This window comes from Clavelina lepadiformis, chromosome 9 (genome assembly GCF_947623445.1).
Source record: "Clavelina lepadiformis chromosome 9, kaClaLepa1.1, whole genome shotgun sequence".
In the NCBI taxonomy this organism is placed as follows: domain Eukaryota; kingdom Metazoa; phylum Chordata; class Ascidiacea; order Aplousobranchia; family Clavelinidae; genus Clavelina; species Clavelina lepadiformis.
This window is the reverse complement of record NC_135248.1, coordinates 1,454,927-1,474,936: the sequence shown is the minus strand read 5'-3', so window position 1 is coordinate 1,474,936 and position 20,010 is coordinate 1,454,927. Positions and strand designations below refer to the sequence as shown.

The 20,010-nt window shown below is 37.7% G+C and overlaps 2 protein-coding genes across 2 annotated transcripts; both read left to right on the top strand.

The window, feature by feature from the left end:
* Window positions 1-121: 121 nt before the first annotated feature.
* Window positions 122-1,909, top strand: LOC143471067 (uncharacterized). The gene is made up of 4 exons (XM_076969413.1): window positions 122-486; window positions 573-702; window positions 772-915; window positions 1,669-1,909. Exons 1-4 carry the CDS (start codon window positions 268-270, stop codon window positions 1,848-1,850), a joined length of 675 nt encoding a protein of 224 aa, XP_076825528.1. The 5' UTR covers window positions 122-267; the 3' UTR covers window positions 1,851-1,909.
* A 1,814-nt stretch (window positions 1,910-3,723) lies between these two features.
* LOC143470617 (akirin-2-like) lies at window positions 3,724-12,758 on the top strand. The gene is made up of 6 exons (XM_076968870.1): window positions 3,724-4,075; window positions 6,899-7,033; window positions 8,628-8,746; window positions 8,899-8,986; window positions 9,457-9,528; window positions 12,022-12,758. The coding sequence occupies exons 1-6, from the start codon at window positions 3,778-3,780 to the stop codon at window positions 12,030-12,032; spliced, it is 723 nt and encodes a 240-aa protein (XP_076824985.1). The 5' UTR covers window positions 3,724-3,777; the 3' UTR covers window positions 12,033-12,758.
* Window positions 12,759-20,010: the final 7,252 nt, after the last annotated feature.

Here is a 20,010-nt window from a genome sequence, read left to right as displayed (position 1 = left end):
GGGAAGTATTTGCTACCGTACAATTCCGTTAAGCTTTTTTTTATTAATTTGCTGTATCTATTAATTGGTACCGTGACTTAATCTTGTAATAGCAAATTCAATGTATATGACGCCAACGCAAAATTCATTGAGTTATAACGTAATAACGACCATTGTTATCGCATAGTCAAAGTTTTAGTTGGTAGATAAATAATACAAAAATTAGAACTATCTTAGAGACTTAAGCGGTGTAAAAGATGTCAAGAAATCGTTAAAGCTAGCCTGGAAATGATTGGGTTTTGGTGCTTTGTTGCAATTTTGGTTGCTATTTTAAATACAACGAGTGGGACAACATTCGAGGGACTTGAGAACAAAACTGTCGCTGTCGGAGCACCAGCAGTTTTTCAAGTAATTATCCGAGATTCCGGTACGGAGCTTATTGTGTGGAAAGTCAACGGGGAAACTGTTGCAAATATTTCTTACGCAAATTCAAACAGGACCGCCACCGTAAGTCAGGTTTAGTGAATTATCATTATAGTAGTTTGGAAGTTAAATACAAAGGAATTTACCGACACAACTTTGACTCACTGTAGATTGTAGGAGATTCAAATGATCACAGGGTAGTTCTGAAGAAAACAGCTGATAGCTTTGAGATTGACTTTCGCCACAGAACTTTGCAGCCAGTTGACAACGGCACTATTTACTCAATTGAGGAAGATTCAGGTGAAATTCCATTGAAAATACACGTTATTTTATAGTAAATGTCAGATATTTTTTTCATTCTATTTTTAGGGCCATCAAATAGTTCGCATGTCCAAGTTGCCTACTGTCCCCTGTCCATCCCTTTGCCGCATTCTGATCTCCGCTTCAGCCCAGACTGCTTGCAATACCAATGCTTGGCCAGAGTAACTTGTGCTAATAACCGGATAGTAAGAGGTATAAACAGTTTAGTTTCAGGAAGTTTTCAGCAATTTCCTATACTCATCTTAGACACAACGTTATGGGTTCGAGGTGCTAGTAGCTTACCAACAGACCTGCTTCAGTTTCTGGTAGGCCTATTTGGGTACAATTGATTATACAGTAAGTTATAACAAAATTTGAAATTTTCCATTCCTACACAAGTTTACGCCAAAATAATCAAACCGAAGTTATCACTGAGATATGCGGATAAACAATTATGAAAGAGTGTGAAGAAAATAACTGGTTACCACTACAACAGCTTATTACAATAACACAAATTATCTATCTTCGCTTCAAAAGGACTCGTCGCTTTTCGAAAAATAAGCTACACTTCTTCAGATGATAATAACGCGACTATAGATGAGTAGACCACCACGAGCTTTTTATTCGTTGTTGCTTTCGGGATATTGTCGTTTATGGAAACTGGGTTAATTTCGGGAAACTGTTATAGACCAAAAAGGTACAACAGAACATAGACACTGCGATTTGTAAACAAAAAGAGTTTGTGAAAGCTAGCCCTATTGTTTTGTTTGGCCCGAAGCTTTTTTCTTAGTGGAGTTTTCAGTTTGCAGAAACGAAGTGTCTGTAGTTTCTTTTCTAAAATGTGTCTATCTTAATTTAATTCAATGTGGTCCGTATCTATACCAGGTATAGCCTACTTAAAAAAGCAAAGCTGTAAATGTTTAAAATATTGTTGACGGAATGTGTCTCTTTGCTCCATATAAACAGGCGATGAGACTAGAACCTGTGCAGAAAATGCCGCCTGGACAACAGACAATCCGACCTGCGTTGATCAACCAACTAGCAGCAGGACAGTCATAGCTTATATCCTGCTCTTTATAATCTTAAGTTTGCTTTTTGCCTCCGTATTCATGCTTTTTGGAACCAAGTTTAGGAAAGGAAAAGCGTAAAATAGGCTTATATTTTTGTCAATAATTTAAAAAAAATTAATAAACCAGAAATTAAAACTTTGCAAAGTATTGTTTTTCATGCCCTAATTACAGCCATAATGAAAACAAGACGAAACTGCTGGCTTAGACTGTGGCCGCCAGTCCAAGACATTTGGCAATTCCTCATCACCGCGGACTGCCACAAGACCTTAAGATGAATGTTTTGAATTTAATTGACATAAAAATTTGTATAAAATCATGTTGTGGGCTACCTAGGTATCTAATTAAAGGGTTGTGCGTGTGATAATATCACAAGCATCCCTTTTAAAAATATAAGAACTTGTGTAAATATGATGTCATGTTGGAACGATCAACCGTGACCAACTCAAAGAAAGAAAAGCATTGAGTAATGTGAAGTCTTAAATTAACTTTAGAGGGAGTGTTGGTTGAAAAGTTGTCGATATATAAACTGTCCGATTTTTCATTTATATCAGACAGTGTTTCATTATCATAACCGATATTTTCCGGTATTTATGAAAGCAATCAAGCTTTGAATACCTGAAAACCAGTAGCAGATAAACTGTGGTTAACTTGTTTTGCTGGTTACAAGCTTAGCAAATTACCGGTCTAACGGAAACCAATGTCCCTAGCACTTGGCAAAATACACAAGTAATTACGAAAGTTGCCATGTTAAGGAATTATGATCTGAAAATCGTTACCTTTAAAATAGATTACTAAATTTGTATCATTTAGAGAAACTTCAAGTAGACTAGACTAGGCTTACTTACCTTGACCTTTATCCCGTATTGAAAGAAAGCGCACAGCGTAGCTATCTGGTGCACAAAATCTGTCAAAAAACTAGTCTACTTTGGTGCTCACGTCATTGCAAGTAATTCCCAAACAGCAATATCTGGTCCCCACTCGCGCATACCGGTGCACATCAGTCTTTGAAAATTTTGCTGTCCGGTGCACAAATTACTTATGTTACATTTCATACAGCCATATTTGGCCTTTAGGTCCTTATTGCTGGTATTCAGTCACACTACCTCGACTAGAAAGTGCGGCAGTTTTTGACGAGAAATCGTTGCTTGCAAAGACATAAATTTTGGCCTGATGCCATGCACTAAAGCCTCAATTTTTTGTTTGTTTTTTTATAAAATACCATTCAAATGGTATTCCATTCCATATTCCATTCAAATGGTATACCATTCAAATACCATTCAAATGGTACCAAACAACCAATGTTTCTTTGTTTATTTATTTATTTATTATAAATTGGCGTGAAGATATAATTAGGTGGATTTCGTACATTCAAGATGCCACACTGCCCACTATGGCCTGACGGCCCAATGCAATCCCTTACCCCAATGGTTCTCAAAATGTGTGTCGTTTTAATTTTCCAAGAGCGTCACACTATAATCTTGTTTCATAGCTAACCTTATATCAGCTCATAACAATATATAGTTTCGTCGCACAAAAAATTTACTGTCTCCTGTCACATGAATTCGAATTCTCCCACGATTAGATAAACTTTGCAAAATCAAGCAAGCCCAAACATCACATTAAATGACATTTTTTTTTTTATTCATATTTTTTTGTATCATATTTCTTTTTCGTTTTCTTTTTTTTTGGCATTCATATTTCTTTTCTTTGATGTATCAATAATTTCAACCTTGAGAATACGCGTCTTTATTAGATTCTTAACGCTGGTGCGTCGCAAGTCCAGCAAACTTTTCCAAAGGTGTCGCAAGGAAAAAATTTTGAGAATCACCGCCTTAGCCTATAGCATACTGTTACTGTACTAGGCCTAGTTTTACAATTCTAGGCTATTCATTCAGTCATTACCATACCAAAGACAAAAACGTCATGTCATTGTTATGAGACTCTACTATGACTAATAGTTTTGTTTTTGATCAGATTCAATACCTTAGGTTAATTGACCTGTCAAATGGCATGTGGAGTAGCTTTAAAACGAAGCTTGGATTTTGACCCACTGCATGGCACAAATGCACCCACATCGTGCCATGACACCATATCAACTCCCACAGCAAAACGACGCCGATTCGCAATCACGCCACGTTGTGGCTCCAGCTCTTCAGGAACGACAAGTGTGCTGACATCGTCAGTTGCGCCTTCCGTCTGGCGGAAATATTCCTCTTTAAACTGTGATAATCCATCGTTCGTTGCTGGGGCATCGTCGCAATCACCCTTCGTAAATGTTTCAAAAAAATGCTCCATATCTTCAGGTATTTATGATTATCTCTGGTTTAGTTAAGCAGTTTCTGAATCATAAAATAAGTGGTTTTTAACTTGAGTGTCCAATGCTGCCAAACTCTGATTAAGGGTAGAACCCAACTTCGCACAGGTTAAAATGTCCTTCAATTTTCGAGTAATCTTGTAATGTCCAAGGTAGGGCTAAAAAACTGGTCCTACGTCTTTTTCGCTCACCCAGCTTTTCGAGAGAAGGTGGGGAAAAATGTTTACACATATGTGAAAGCAGCACAAAATTTAGCCACAAATTTGTTGAATTTTTGTAATGTTTAATTAGGGTAGGTAGGGTTGGTGAGTTGGCTAAAATATTTGTCTTATTACTAAATGATTTTTTTTCCTACATGCAAACTGCTTTTGCGTTGGCTATAACAGTAAGTCAGCTTACTGAACATATAAGCTTTTATAACTCTTTTCCATCAAGGGTGCTGCCACAAGCATTGTCATTTGTCACACTAGGGGGGGAGGGGGGACATGAGTATGTTAGACTAAAATCATTTAATTTTTTTTATTTCTGGACAATATAAAAGGAAAGTTATGTGTGTTATTAAGGACCATCTTTAGATTATCATAATGATTTTGCAAAACAATTACATGTGTTATATCACAATTTATTTGCCTTGATGTGAAACAAAAGCAGATGTTTTTGAAAAAGTGGGTTACTTGAACGTTGTGATTGCTTAGATGATGGATAAGGGAATTTTCTCAAACATAGCTCAAACTTGTTTCATAAAATGGGCTTCTGTGAGATTTGTTGTTTTTATGCAGCATTTTGTTTTTTTATTTTTATGAATGAAATAAAATTTTAATGTAAATTGGTTATAGGCAAAAAATAGGATGAATTTGAGTGCCAATGTTTTGTTTTTATAAAACTACTCAATAATGGCAAAAAACTTGTTTAGTCCTATTTAAAAGAAACAATTTACGGCAACAGATATTTCTAGGTGTTTGAGAGTTCAGTTAGATTAAGTCTATAATTATATGTCAAGGGAAGTGTGATGTCAAGGAAATACATTAAAAAGCGTCCTGTGAGGTACAGCAAGCAAGACCTATGTGTTGCTGTGAATGGAGTTAAAGCAGGAGGGTCCTGCTTCTCCGTTTCAAAGGATACTGGTATTCGTTTTGAAATCATTAGGTGAAATAAAATACATGTAATGAAGTCAATTGGAGCTCTCACTGTATTATCTCAAAGCAGAAGTAGCAAGCGATCAGAAAAAAGGCAAACAAAAAAGAAGTCATATTATAGCGGCTCAAGTTCAGATGACATTTCCTTAGTTTTGAATGACAGCACAGATTTAGATGAAAGCTTTGAGATGCAGAATGCAGAAAGTTTATCTACAAAATCTTCTAAAGAAATACATGGAAAAATGATAGGAATCACGCCAGTTTTGAGTGAGGAGTTTCAAAAATTAGATTCGGTAGCTGTGCAATATGGAGAAAAGAAGTTTCCCGGCCGAGTAGAAGAAAGCTTTGACAATGTTTTAAAAGTGAGCTTTGTCCGCTTTAAAGCTATCCGTCAACAAGGCAGAATTGTCACCTTTTCTGTTTGTAAAGATATTGAAGATAATACACAGCAGGAGGTATTTGGAAGAGTTACTTCACCCACTCCGGGAAGAAGAGGATAACTTATTTTCAATTTGAATGCCTATCTTTGGTAATGGTATCAATGTCACACATTTCTTTGGGCATATACATGTTTCCGTAATGAAAAATGCTTTTATATATCGTTTTGTGTTATGTTGATTTTGGACATGTTTCGTTGATGTGTTTTGATTTGTTGTGTGAAAGCATATTTATCTGCTTTCTTTTTTTAAAACATGCAGGTGTACCCAATTTACATATTTCCCTGTTAAGTTTGGAGAATAAAACAGTCTTAGTTGAATTTTCTGCATTTTTTGTGGTGTACTCAAATACCCCAGAAATTGGGGTAAATTGGGTATAAAGAAGTCATCTGAAAAAGCGTTATTTTTTTACTTAAAAGAAAGAAATTATGCTTTTACAACTACATTGTTGGAAAGTAGGTGTATGGAATGTCATAATCAATCACAAACAGTAAATTTACATGAACCCATACCAATTTTATTTAATGCTATAGGTGGAAAATTACTCAAATTACCCCCCTTATGCCACTTCTTGGGTTTCAGGGTACCAGTAATCAAATCGGTAGACACAGACCATTTAAAACATATATCAACATGCGTTGAAAATCAAAATGCAAATATGTTATCATATAAAGTTGGGAAAATGATAACACAGAGTAACCCAAATGAACAGTATAATTATCCGTAATAGTTTAAACAGTTATTCTGTTTCTTAATCTTTGATTCTTTCTTAATTTATTATTAGTTTCTGGTTCACTCACCTTGCGTGTTATGGTATTATAATAATTGACAAGAAATTAATGTATTAATGGGCTAGAAATGTTTTTGATTTAAGCATGATAAAAAGATGCTTTAAACATTGATTTAAAGTAGATAAGAGGGCCTTTAGTAATCCTGTATCTGTTTTTAATTCTACTAGATTTTGCTATTTTGATGTCCCTTGGTGTTGTCAAGGGCATATAGTACACTTTTACATCACTTCATCTATTAACTTACATCGATTTATACTCAATTACTTAGGTCAATCTATCCATGCATTGCTTTTGATGTATGTTTTTCTTTGCTTGCGTGTGTCTCTTCTCTTGTTCTGAAGGTTGTTAGTTTAATCACACTGGCATTATAAAAACATTATAATAAAAAAAATAATATAGTACTGTATACATTTTTCACATTGATCCCATTATATTATGCTATGTGTAGAACAAATTGTTAAACATATCTACCAAGAATACCGTCGAATGAAGAAAAGGCGTCAATTGCAAGCTGCCAACAGCCCTCCAATGTCACCAAGCAGCAGCACGATGTTTGCTGAAGCTGCTTCTCATCTAACCGCTGGTGAGGTTTTGAGTTTTTCTTTATTCATAAAGGTTCTTTTAACTTGTTTTATCGAATCAAATAGTTAAGCTAAAGTTCAAATTATCGATCATTTGAAAGTGGGTTGTCATCCATGAATGTATCACACTGTATCGGGAACTTTGTTCTCAGGTTGGGAAAACATTTTCACAACTAACTCGGTGATGATTTCCGTTTAGGTCTCGATTACAGAGCTAGTTAATGTGCATTTTCCGATTGATTTGGTTTTTTAGGTATTTGGGGTGTTGCTCTAATTGGGAACTGTCCACCAGCAGCACTGAACTGGAGCGAGCTTCATTAATGCGTTGCCCAAGGGCATTACAACAATAACAGAGCCCCACCGAATCGAACTCAGTTTGCATAATTGGGAGTATGGCATTCTTACCACAGTTGTCACAGGTTCAGTTGTAGGAAGCAGGCATCTCAGAAGTACACTGTTGATTCTGAACGTTTACCCACTTAACAATGTGGGTGATATGGTCTCAAAAAATCATTATCAACAACTCTTTATTTTGTTATATGACCTAAAAACCTCCTGAACATAAATTTCGGGGAAGACATTGTATAACAGAAGATTAGGCCACTGGTGTAAAGTACGTCTTTGATTGATAGCTTGACGCATAGCCTATATTGATGTATTACACGTGCCTATCATGTAAATATATGTGGCCTCTGGATGAACTATTTTAATTCTATGCCAAGGATTACTCAATTTGCAAATGCAGTTTTAGAAAAAAAGATTTTTGGAAATTGATTTGCCAAGTCACTTGCAAAAAAGTTTTTTTGTCCATTGTTGTTCGTCCTGGTATTTTGTCACAACTGAATGCAAATTTCCATCCATGTAAAATTTTCTGGTAATGCTCATCTTCGCCTCCAATTAAATGTGTTTTGTATTTTATCATTTCAATTTGAACACACAGTCATTTCATTTCATAGCTTTCGACAGGTCTTGTATTTTTTTATTTCTCTCTAAACACGATTTCAACATACATAGCATTAAAATGTTTAATTTTGTTACTGTCCGGGAAATCATTTTTTCTTATACCAAATCAACAACGTCGATCATGGTAACCACACTCTCAACAATTCCACTAAATGCGTTGTGATTTGGCCAGAATGGATAAAACCTTGCCTGGATAATTTCAATTGTCAGCCCTTAGCAACTGCGTCATGGTATAATCGTCTAAGTAAGGCTTTGCTCTTTGTGTGAAGTGCAACCATTTCGTTTTTATTCTTACAGACGAGATAGGCACCTGAGGTAGGTACATAAATTTATGTTAATCTCACACTTTTCTGCAGCCATGTGCACTGCAGGCCGTATGGTACAGTCGGCGTCATAGTGAAAAGCAAACTCTATTCGTAGTAGTGAGATGCTTGTACTGTGTTATAACAACAGGCAAGTTCTATGGCGTCACAATCTCATCAGTGTGGCGTCATACTTTATCCAACGCTTGCATTTACATCATTAGCAAAATCTGAAGTCAGCAGCCAAACTCAAAAGTCACAACTTAGAAGTGAAATCAATATGAAGTCCTAATTCTCTCATTCAAAGAAAAAACTTACGTTAATATTTCAGCTAACCAATCCCGGCCAATCCAACCACTGCCGTCAGTGTCACTTGACCCAAAATGCTCCAGCTCCGTTGTTATTCAAGGAAAGCAAAATGTAGACAGCCCACTACTTTCCATGAAACAGGTTGGTTGCAGCAATTCATTTTTGTCCGTATCTGCTTAAAGATGTGCTGTATATAATCACAACGTATTGTCAATCCAGTAGCGTAGATGCCGTGTATGAATTCACGAATGTTTTACATTTCGCTTAGTTTGTTACTGCTATTTATTATCCAGGCTGGAATCATCTGTGAACGTCTTTTAAAGGAACAAGAAGACAGACTACGTTCTGAATTTGAGAAAGCTTTAATTGATAAACTCTCTGGTATGTCCATATGTTTGGTGTCTTTTAGTGATATTCATCAGTCACGTGTTTAAACGGGGCTAGTGTTTCACCATGTTTTGTAATCAGTATAAGAGTAAATATGTTAAAAAGTGTTTAACTGTCTCTTTCGGACATTCTGTCATCACCGGCGCCATTTAGTAGTCTAGTCTCTAGTGAATCAACTTTTTATACCTTGTTTTACATTTTGAAAGTAAACAACGCATTAATACAGCCATCTTATTCCGCGGGTAAGCAGCGTTGTCTTTCATAGTTGAGATTAAACCACATTTCCAAAACTGCTACCACATTATTGCCTGTTGCTTAACAATTAAACACAGTGTCTTTCATGTTAATGACCAGTTGCGTCTTAATACTCATTTAATGATCAACTTCAGTTTCAACAAACACTCTTTGTTCATTGCTATTTTGCTTTAGTGAGGATAAAAAGACAGTGTTTTTTCTCCTTACAGAGCAATATGATGCATTCGTCAAATTCAGCCAGGATCAGCTCTTCCAGCAACTACAGAGTCGACCAGCCAGCTGTAAGTTACCCTCGTCGTATTAAACCCAGAGTCTGTTAGCACCAGGGAAGCTGAACTGCCCACAAATTTGCCTATGTATAGAAATACTTTATATGCTTGCCTTAAGACAAATTAACATTTCAAAATAATCGAACCGGATAAGCCAACCTGCATAAACGAATTAGTTAACTGCATAACAATGTGAATACAGTACTTGGTATATCGTTATGTGCATGAACCCACATTTATTTTCTATGTTGAAACGGCTCGATTAGGAGTATTCAGAGAATACCTCGATACACTTAAGTTTGATTAATGCTTAAAAGGTGTATGGGGATGTTTTACAAGTTACGATTTTTTTTGTTATGTTGCATTTTAGCAGGCACTTCGAAAGAGCCTTTTCAGTTGCTGAAATAAACCTTTACCACAAAAGTGAACAGTGTAACATAACCTTGGGTAACATTTCTTTGTGTGAAACAGCACATTAAGGCGAAGAAGGATGTAAAAAACGCAAGTAAAACAAAATTTTGCAAAGAGTGTGTTTCTGCCAAAAACCATCTACTGTTTTTACCATTCCCAACGACGTCGCACCAAAATGATCCGACTTATTAGACCTAAATTGTACGACATAAGATACATATAATTGGCTCACAATCTCTAAGCCTTTGGTAACTTGCAAGTCTCCAACCCGGGGCGAAGTTTTCTATATATGACATGTAAAGTGAATTTTCGATGATATACAGCGGCTTGTAGGTATATTTTACTCTGTTTGTTTAGCGACTTATATTTAAAGGCGGTTTATATTGTTCTTAAAGTCTACCTGTCTCCTAAACCTAACAAAATAATCTTAAAACTCAGTACAAACTTTTCGTCCAATTAAAATTTACCATAAGTTTGTTCTACCACTTACGCATACTAATGTCCTAATCTCAGTGTCATATGAGCTTGTCGTTGTTCAATTCCGGTTCTTTTGCTTGGTGCAGTTTATAATGTTTGATCATTTAATTGACCTCTCTTTGGCAGATTTTAAAAACTGGAATTGGATAATTTGTCTTTATTTGTCGTGGCATCAATTGGACCCAACCACTTGGCAATTTTTATCTGATCTTTGGTTTCTAGCGATGATAAAATTTCCTTGTTGTTATTGCCTTTTCTTATAACCAATATTGCTTTAAAATGAGACCTGGAACTGTATGTCAGAACTTTTCAAAATCAACTCTTTTTCATTTGGTCAACATTCAACATTTGCTTGGAAAAGTAACATTTCTGCCTTGTTAATCCCGCGCTCAATTCTATCTAGCAACATGGCCGTTAAGGTGGGCCCCCGACCCCAGAGCAAAAATCAGCGGCAGGACCACAGATGACTGGCTATCGCGCTGAAACTGAGCACATGTTGCAGTGTAGTCAGTTCCTAAAACTTGCCTGTTATACCGTTCCAGCAGAGTTATACTTACACAGGTTATCCACAAAGTCTTTCAATTTTAGACAAATTATATTAATAATTATAAATCTGTGTGCACTCTATCTCTTCTTTTAAGCAAATTCACTTTGTTCTTGGCAGAAACATGTTTCAAACCAGTTTTTTTAATGCCTTGTAGTCATTACTTTCTGTTGTTGATTTTTATTTCTTCCACTTTCTTTGTGTCTGCCAGACGAATTTCATCAATAGAAATACCTGTCATTGACAAACAAAGTTATTATGACCTCATTACAACTTTTGTCTTTTATTATGTGTCAAAATGCTAAACCCTAAATGTTGATTTGTTATCAATGGCAAGTATCCAAATCTCTGCGTACAAGCAAACTTGTTGGTTGTCCTGCAGATGTGGGCAGTACCGTAGTGCTTTTACAGTACAGTTGGATGGCAGCTTTTACAGTACCGTTGGTACTTTTCGAAGAAAGTGCCAAATCCTCATGGCAAATGAATTACTTTTTTCAAGAAATTCTAGTCGATCTCGGAAATTTATAAATGATTAATTCAAGGTTTTAAGAAGTAGGTTTATCAGAAGTTCGTTTTAATTAAACCTTGATACCAACTTTAACGTTGGCTGTTCTTTTTTAACCTACAAATGTTTGTCAATGCTGCAAGGAGTGAAAATCACATACGTCTTGACCTACAGTAACCTGTAGCTGGGCCTGACTTGGGACACTTGGGGCAGCATACTTTATACAAAAAAATACTGATACTTCGCACAGATAAATTACTAACTACTTTTTAGAAAGAGTACCAAATTTCGGTAACGTCGGCACATTTTTTACCAAGTACCGGTAACGTTACTGATCTTTCAAAGTACCGACTGCCCATCTATGTCGCCCTGTCATACCACCACTCATAGGTACCCGGTTTATGTTATTAACGTTATCATCAGTGTCACGTGACGAGCTTTTGATACTTTTTGTCATAGAAGTTACTGAATTATTATACTTCTATGGCATCTTCTAAGATCTAAAACATTTGACAATATTGAACATCAGTAGAATTCACATTAAAAGATGCACTTTTTGTGTTTTTAGACGTTTCCTGAATACAATGCTGACGTCCAAGATTTTTTGTGTTTGTTTCGTTTATGATATGTAAACAATTTCGTGACTTTCAGTTATACGTTTAAGTATTGACTTATACCCGAAATGGAATGCTGCATTGTCGTCTGATATTTGGGGTATACACTGTACAGTAGGTTACGTTTTAAGTGGGTTGTGATTGCAAAACCTTTCAAACTGACACACGTTACTAGTTCATTCATGGATACCATGACATCTTACCTTTTTGAGCGACCCTGCCCGCTTTCTAAGGAAAATGTTCTACGCATAAACAAACCATCATGGAGTTAAGACAACTGATTACCTCCCGTGTGTACCGTTTCATCACCACTGCGCCTTCGCTGCTTAGTTTACTGTGTTTGCGTTGATTAAACCGGTTCAAGTATCTTTGTTTGTTTGTGTCTACGCCTTTTTTTGTTTTTGCGTTCACTATAGCGCGCACCACTAACATGTTGATACTGTATTCTTGTTTCATTGTTTCAAACCAATTAATGGAATTGTAAAAATGCGTTGTTTGCCCAAAAATTTTCGTTTGTGATGCCACTATAGTCTTTGTGATCTAAGTGGTATGAAACATTCTGCTGGTAGTTGTACATAGACTTAATTCGCTCATTTTTTGCGATTTTGTGCGTTTTTTCTCACTTTAGGGGAAGTTTTTTTGTGTGCGCGTGTGGCGATGTCAATTAAAGTTCTGGTGCCCATTAATAAAATGTTATTAATGTGCAATTTGCTCCATTAATAGGGTTAATATGAAAATTCGTCTTTGTCAACTCTTACAGAAGCATTGGTTTCGTCTATTGTTTGGTCTCAGAACGTTGATGTTTGCGGTTGAACGTTTTGTTTGATGTTTGACGTCGTGTTTGACGTTGGAAACCCAGCATAGGTGAGTATAGAAAAAGCGTGAGCAGAAGTCAAATGAAACAGTGGATGAAGGATGTTGCCCGGTGCTCCAACAGGTGCTCTTCGTTTTTCCTCATCTCGATTCATTCGAAGGAATCTGTGCCGACCTCATTTCCTCGCTGCAGATCGATGACGGCTTGACACAGATCCTTGGAGCCTTTACCCAGCATGAAGTTCCCAAAAAACCTGGTGGGATTAATCCAGGTGCCATCGTAAGATGGTGGCTTCTACATCGAGAAATGTTTGCTGAGGTTCGTTTTGGTGCACTACAGATCTTGACATCAAGAGGATGATCCCAAGATGATCTTTTCAACAGTCATCTGCCCCTGGCATAAATCGAGCGTTTCAGATGTCTCCTGTAGCCCCTTGATTTTTATGAAGATGTTGTCCAGAATGTGCCATCGTCTGGAGCGAAATGGCTTCCAGGTTGTCTTTTACGGGTCAGGAAACTAAAAGAGGCTGTTTGCCGCAAATGGATTGTGTTCATCACAGAAGCCCAGTTATAAATAAACGTTATAACCTGCAAAGTACAGCGCACTGAAATCTAGCAATAATGACGCTGCAAAGAGCACAGAGCAGCAGTGTTCAACAAAACATATTTAGCCACTTGGTGTCGACAAAGCGCAATTATGATTACATTCTACTGTACGAGAATACTGAATAGGCCAGCTTGGTCGCGAATCCAGTGCCACCTCAAAATTCGTTGGAAGACAATCATCTTAAATCCACTAATGTGTGGTTGCCGGTAGAGGGCGTTCAGCTGTATCAAACCTACTCCTGATATCTGCAGTTCCATCGCCGTTAGGATATAGGTGAGTCGAGTCCAAATTGGTTGCGAAAACCAATCGCTGATGAAGTTGTCTAGGGTTGTCATGGCTGCACAAATAACACGCGCTTAGCCACCAGCATGTCCACCGTGGTTCTTAGGGTCAAGACGTGCAGTTTCCATGAGGTCGGTTACATCGGGCTGCTGGGTTATTTGCCTGTAAAAACCTGCGCCTGCTCGCTGAAGTGGTGGACGCCGTTGGGAAACTTAACTTGTGTCCATTGGCTTCAGGAATTACTAAGGCATCGGTAGCTTTTAAATACTGTAAGTCTACGAATGAAAATTACTATCATGGATCGACTACAATACACTTTGCGGACACATAGACACTACAATCGCCTTTGTGAGAATCAAATGCTGTTCAGTCAAGCAGGCTAGATATCAGGTCTCGAGTTGAGCAGTCTGTGCGTGGTGCTATCAGCCAAAAACTCGCAGGCCATGTATTCCGTGGGGAATGCGATAGATTGAAGAATCAGAAATGCAGTAGTTGAAAGTTTGCTCCTCCGCGTCGCAGAGTTGTCACTCCGCACTTGTACCATATATAGGGCTGGGAATTTAGCCAATTTTCTACAGCCATTATCCGTCAAATAGTCGTAAGTTGTCAAATAGCTTTGTTAAATTCTCTGGCAACTCCGACAACATGTCGTGTTTGAAGCAGCCAATGACTCGCATGTGGTCAGATAAACTCATATTAATTTTTCAGTTGTTTTATTGGTTCGACCGTCAGAGTTATAAAAGCTCGACATATACGTGGTCAATACAAGCAGCCTATTACATCCTGAGTTGACTGATTTACAAAGATAGGTGTGTAGATAAATAGATAACAAAGATATAGAGTTGCAGAGAAACCACGTCTATTTCATTCTCTCCTGCGGCGTAAACACGCCTTTTATGGGGCGGAAAGACCATGTTCGTTTTCGTAAAGTTTAAAAACTATTTGTGTGTTAACTGTAGCAAACGCTCTTAAATATTTACCGTGGTTTTTCTGTTACAATGCTTACACGCGCGTCCTTTGCAAGTAGTATGCGAGTTTTCTTCTGAAAGAACAGGGTCAAGAAATAAGCGACTGCTTCAAAGCGTTTTAAAACGAGAGAGAAACGCGATCGCAGCGTTCCCTCAGCTCGCATTGACCCCTTTTCCAGAACGTTTTTAGATCATCGTTCGCTTCGTCTGAAAGCTCACCACCGAATGGGGGGAAAGCGTTTTATTTTTTCGTTCCGCTTGTTTACAGGTGGTCAGTTAAAACAAGCAGTTATGCATAAGTTGTGAAATGATGTTTGTTAAACCTTACTGTAATTAGGATAAATACTGTACAAGTGCAGTGTGAGTACAGTAGCAAAGGGGCATCTTGATTTTAGTGGACGGGCCTGCTCATTTGCCGGGGCAAAAAGCTTTAAGCGGAGCAGGTAGGATCATTTCGTTGCCCCACGAGTGAAAGAGTGTATCTGACGTGGCGAAACCCAGAAGCAGGGGTGGATTTGCAAACTTAAACGGTCCGACATTTTTACAAGTAGAGCGAGAGCAAGGCCATGTAGAGCGCATTGTGGATCCCGGGCCAGAAAGTAAGTTTGGGCCAGTGCAAAATTTAAACAAGGTCGTATTTCTTAAATACATGCGGTAATTCATAAACGGCCAGTTTCCACCACTGTCAATTCACACTCAATACGGAATTTTGGTCACAACTCATAAAATCCGACAAAAACTAAAAGCATCATATGGGAAATCATATATACTAAATACACCATGGATTGCTGTTATTGTACGTATAAATGTGAGAATGCCGTTCATTTCGAGGTATTTTTGAGCGTACAACTTCAACATTTTTGCGCCTTCTGCACCTTATGGGCGAGGTTAGTTTTAAGTATTACGTTTAAAAACATTTGTCAGTTCATCGTCAAGTCAATACTTATGTATCGGTCTCTCTCTCTCTTCAACACAAACCTACACTACTGTACGAACGTTTGGTGACATAACATGTTCTCTTTTTTGGTGCTGAAAACACATTGCTATGGTGCATAATAACAACAAACATTTGTCACGGGAAGCAGTCGAACCTAGGGAAGTCTTCATATCCTATATATACTGCGTTTTTGTGTTTTCACCCGATGCATATTTTTGGTATTTTAACTCATGGCGTGCTTCCTCTGAACCATTAGCTTGTGCTTTCTTCAGTAATGGACGTACAAATACGTTTATTACCTGCGAATGTGTTCACCAACCACGATCAGATAGATACTGCAGGTGATTTTCTGTCCCAACCTTGTCATGTAATTCGTTGATCGAGTTGCTGGTGTGTTTTTGACCTAGTCTAATTTCTATGGTTTAATTTCAATAAATTGCTGTGGTAATATGATAAACATTTAGGTGAACAAATTTCTGCTGGTCGAAGGCTCGTCCAGCCACATACATCAATAATTTTGCTCTTGCTCCAGTGGATCTAAAGTCCGACATGAAACTACTGTATATACCGCGCCGCGTCAATGAGGAAAAATCAAATGGTTGATTGATTTTGTAATTTTAATATTTATCTTTACCTGTAAAAATAATGGTTGGTGTTTTTCGGAATGTCGCAGCGTCGGTATAGTTTCCATTTTAAGTTGTGAGACGCGAAATATGAATTATTTAGAACAAAAATAACAACCACCTAAAAGAAGTTGCAACTCACTATCATTAATTTCTTGAGAAAATAAGAATTCATTTATTAAAATCTTTGTGTGTTAATTTTTGCAACACAAGTTTTTGTTGCTGTAGAAAAGGCGATAACAATTATTCGTGTTTTCTAGACTCAGAAACCCAAACATCAACTTATCTCCGAACGTGAAGAACGCACATCCTGCTGTGCTGTGTTTTTTTGCGTTTTATATGCCGCTTTTTATTTTGTTTTTTAACTTATGGCGTATTTTATTTTGAATCGTAATTATGGCGCATGCTTTTCTCGTTTTGAAGATTGTACGCTCTATATCTACGAGTGCTCTTGACAACCAAACCCCGGATATATTAAGATATTTTATGTCTCAATCCAGCTATGCAATTTTTTGCTTAAGCTTTTGCTTCTAGATATCTTCGGATTTTTTGTTGATTTCCAATAAATCGCGATTCAATGATGGTCGAGCTTTTGCTCAGGTCGAAAACCCAGCGTCATATCATTCACTCTGGATGCGTGAGATTTCAGAATTGCAATTAGACCAGCAGTTTCAATCAACCGGAAAACGTTAAACAGCATTAACAAAGGCAGGAAATTAAGTTAAGTTTCTTTCTCGGTATTTAGAAAAAAGCCATAGCTTATATTTGTTTTGCTGGCACCAACATGCGGAGATTAACTTGATTAACGTTTTCCACTAGTTGTCAGCACCACAACATAAATTTGCCAAACCCGTTGATGTACTGAAAACAGGTGTGGGGCATAAATATCTGTGTTTTGCAGGATATCTGCGGGTATAGAAGCGAAGCTTACATGTAAGAATGATGTATTGGTGCATGTGATTCGTGGATATCTCAGATTGAGAAATGCGTTTTGCCTGAAGAAACTTTAAGGATATTAGAACAACGAAGCTGTCAATCAAAGGAATCTGTCCATATCAGATAACTTCTATATATCAAAAAACAAAGATGTCTGTAAATGTGCAAAAATGGTGCATACATGCTTATTTTTGGAATCCAGGACCAAATATATTCATCTTGCGTAATAATCTGCGGTCATAAAAGGATGACTTTTCATTCTTCTACAGTATATTACAATTTACCATTTTATCACACATTTTAACAATCGGCTGACAATTTGGAATGCAGGAGGAACTAATTTGCTTTCAGAAAATTTCAAATACAAAAACGCAATATTGGTTGACCATTGACAGTTGATAAAATAAGTTGTAGCAGGCGAATGGTAGGCAAGTATATATGGAGCGTGTCGGATAAGATCCGAGACAAAATCGACCGAAAACTTTAGCTGCTTTTCCTAAATTCAACAAACGAAGCAAAAGAGGTGAATGAACGGATCAAACAAACTCGTTTGCAACAATAAAACGCTTTGGTCAATTCGATCGATAAAAAATCGATTTCCTTTCACCCTACAGCCCACACTGACGCAGCTTTTACACGAATTATGTCGGTATTGTTGCCGCAAATGTAAGTTTTGTTCGATGTAAGTATTTCAATGGGACCTCCCCCAAGTTGATTAAAATGAGATTGCTCAACTCCCTCCATTCGTTTTTTTTTTTTTTCAACTGTACATGCGATAATATTGAGTAGTTTGTGCTTCGGGTTCGCACCGTTACCATTGTCGTTAAAAGCTGTTTGTTTTCGTTATTACGTCATCTGCACGCTGCAACCATAACCCGGAACTGAAGATCTCAAAAAGGAAACTCTAACGGCGGCTAATAAGCTTTGGCGTATGCTTTCATGTAGAACGCTGCTTGTCGCTACAACGGAAATTGACATCACAAATGAGACGTCAATCCGCATTGTGAGGTCACAGAGGAACGCTACCTGCCGAGTGCAGACAACATTTGAGATATGAGTTGTTGTAAATACGTCCTCAGCAGCTGGCGGCCAGAACCAATTACAGGCAAGGACAAAGCACCCCTGCATCAGGTCGATGCAAACACGTCAATCTAAATGGTTTAAAAACACAAGCCGGTGATTAAATGTACAAAGTAAGTAATAATAATAAGTAATTAGTTTTCCCGAAACGTTTGCCCGATTTAGCTCAATCAACGCCGCTGTGTGCACAATGAGGCACAAAACTTTACACACTGCGATAAAATTCCTATTACAGTGGGAAGTCTTTTTCACTACTCGGTAACCTACTAAACGTCCTATATGGACACTGGCGGCCGCTTTTCTCTGCCCTCAGTGGAGCCGCCAAAAAGTGCAAACTCGTCATCTGTAATTTATCAACAAAATCTCCACGTCACAGCCCTTGGAATTGGCGGGAAAAGCGCCCGGGTCATAGCGCGTGCCATTGTGACGTAACAAAAAATGTGTGTTTTTTTTCTGTGAAATAGTAACCCACAAATATGGCAATCAATACAGCTATATCCGGGGGCCATGGGCTATTTATTGCTGTCATCAAACCAAACAAATAGTGAGTTGAGTTCAGTCGCATTCATTTAGTAGCAAGGTTAGTAGCGATTATATAAGCACTAATGACAACGAATTTATTTCAGAAAAGCAGTTCTGTTTGGTTGCTCAAAAGCCGTGTTCTGCATGTGTAAGTTTTTCATCTTTCTTAGGTTAGTTAGACACAAAACGTTTTCGCTGCAAATGGTCGATTTTTATGTTTGTTTTACTTTGCTCGTTTGGCCGCTCGCGTCACTTAACCAAACGTAAAAGCCGTTTGCTAGAAATCTCTGTGTGGAGTGTGGACTCGCCTAATCGATTCGGTCGTGTTCTGGCGATCGCTGATGATCATTTTTTTGATCCGGTTACACAGAATCAGTTTTATGATTTAGTGTTTGGTTATAAACCGCAGTGACTAGTTTAATCAACATTGGATGATCAACATGAACAACAAATAAATATTCAGTGTCCATTGCTTTATTCTCTGTTGTTGTTAAATAATGCAAACTTTATGGGAGTATAATTGATTTTATCTTTAAATACGTTTTTAGCTTTTCCGGTTTTTCGTAGCATATAAGTTAATTCAGTCAAAAATATTTTGGCAACTTGGACAATTTTTCAACACAGCATTATATTTGGTGGCCGCAATTCTTTTCGCACTTAAATCGTTTTAGCACTTGTGGAAGTGACCATTACGGAGTTACCGACCCAGTTTTTTAATGACCGGTGACGTTGCCTTGCGGTCAAAATAGGAGGGAGGGTCAACACGCTTTGTTTTTTCATTACAACACTTACACGCGCGCACACACGCGCGTCCTTTGCAAGTAGTGCGCCAGTTTTATTCTGAAAGAACAGGGTCAAGAAATAAACGACTACTTCGAAGCGCTCTAAAAAGAGAGACAAGCGCGATTGCCGCGTTCCCTTTGCCGGGATAGGTTCCCGTTATTAGAAGGTCTTTAGACCAAGGTTCGCTTCGCCTGAAAGCTCACCAATGAAGAAGGGAAAACATCTTATTTGTTCGTTCAACTTGTTTGCGGGTGGTCAGTTAAAACAGAGCGCAGAAAAAAGAAAGGAAAATTTAGCGCACTTCTTACTACGCCGAGGGTTAAAAGGTAAATAAGTTGCAAGCACCGTTCAACGACGAGCTGGCGCTGCGGGGTTGCTGAGTTTGGCTGCAA